This window comes from Sinocyclocheilus rhinocerous, unplaced genomic scaffold (assembly GCF_001515625.1).
Source record: "Sinocyclocheilus rhinocerous isolate Xijiao unplaced genomic scaffold, SAMN03320098_v1.1 scaffold967, whole genome shotgun sequence".
NCBI lineage: Eukaryota > Metazoa > Chordata > Actinopteri > Cypriniformes > Cyprinidae > Sinocyclocheilus > Sinocyclocheilus rhinocerous.
In genome coordinates, this window is record NW_015660510.1 from 216,400 (window position 1) to 218,031 (window position 1,632).

Below are 1,632 nucleotides of genomic sequence, written 5' to 3' on the forward strand. Positions count from 1 at the left end.
AATAGTTCACCCAAAAATGAAATTGTGTCATCATTTACTCACTCTCAAGTTGTTTTAAACCTGAATTATTTTCTTTCTTCTGTTGAACATAAAAAATATTTTGAAGAATGTGGGTAACCAAACAGTTGCTGGTCCACATCGAATTCCATAGTATTGTTTTCCTACTATCAAAGTCAGTGTGGACCAGCAACTGTTTGGTTACCCACATTCTTCAAAATATCTTCTTTTGTGTTCAGCACAAGAAAGAAATTAATACAGGTTTGGGACAACATATGAGTGAGTAAATAACATAAGTTTAACATAAATTTGGAGACATTTTAATCGTCCACCATCAAAAATAGTCATATCGCACACCCCTAAACCAAGTTTAATCAATCTTGCACACACAAACAAGCACAACAACATTACTTCACACTATTAAGCGGCTGTGTTATGAACATGCAAAACCGTATCGCACGTGTGCTACAGTGGTAAATTTATTCATCGCACAAACCATTTTTTTCATAGCACATGAACATATATGTCACACTGTACAGCCCTGATATATATATATATATATAATTTCAGTTTGTTTTGGTCATTTTAATAAAAGCATACACCTTTCAACTTATTTTCTTTCTTTAGAGGTCAGCATGTCATAAAAAGCAGTAAAAAGGACATTGTCTAATTTACTATAAATGGTATATTTGTTAAACCTGGCATTGTCTTTGAGTATTTAGACGCAATGAAATATTTCAGATTAGCATTAGGTATGGGTGCAGTGGAGACTCCATATTAGCTGGTACTCTTTGATTTCTTGGGTTTCTTTTGCACGTCTTGCTATGAAGACACAGCAAAATACAAAGTGTCCTTTAATAAAACAAGCTTTCATGGGGGTTTTTTAATATTTCTTCGATAGACTCGTAGTCATGGTCAGAGTCGGAGAGTCCCTGTGCTGTGAAAAGGAAAGAATAGATTAGTATACATGATATTTTAGCTCCCTGATGGGTAATTCCAAGTATCATCAAATGAAGGTTAAAACTCAGAGCAACAAATGTCTTCAAATGCAAAGAGAAACTAACCTGTTTTGTGTGCTACTGTGGGGCTTTTGACATACGTATTGTGCGCACTGACGCTCTCTGCTATTGATATGCCTTTCCTAGGCAACAGTGGAGGGGGCTGGTCTGAAGTCTAGTGGAGTTGCACAAGAATTTTTTTTATTTTAATTTATAAGCTGCTGAGCCAGCTAAACAAATGAGGAACATGTGACGATATGGTGTTTTCTGTTCAGTAATACACACACGCATAGTAACTATCCCACATGGTTTTGCAGCAGACTTTATAATGATGATTTATGCATGTACCAATAGTTAACCCAGGAATAGTTCACCCAAAAATGAAAATTCGATCATCATTACCTCACTCGTGTTGTTCTAAACATGTATTTTGTTCCACCAAACAAAAGAAAAAATGAAGACTTTTTGAAAAGAAAAAATAAACGATCCCTACGTTTACTTTGCACTAATATTCACATTGAAAAATTGTTGTCATGATTCATAACTGACCGCACTGCTGTAGATCTGAATAGTGAAAATTTAAATAATTCACTGTGAAATTTAATAATAATAACAACTTGGGATACTCCAAGCAACA

The 1,632-nt window shown here is 34.7% G+C and overlaps 1 protein-coding gene across 1 annotated transcript in view; it reads right to left on the reverse strand.

Annotated features, from left to right (window-relative positions):
* Window positions 1-443: 443 nt before the first annotated feature.
* Window positions 444-1,632, reverse strand: part of LOC107725271 (protein THEMIS2-like) — a 9,377-nt gene continuing 8,188 nt past the window's right edge. Inside the window, exons 5-6 of the mRNA XM_016534483.1 lie at window positions 1,062-1,170; window positions 444-934 (exon numbers count right to left, since the gene is read on the reverse strand). Of these exons, the coding sequence (XP_016389969.1) occupies window positions 852-934; window positions 1,062-1,170 (192 nt within the window). The 3' untranslated portion in view covers window positions 444-851. The remainder of the gene's footprint in view (window positions 935-1,061; window positions 1,171-1,632) is intronic.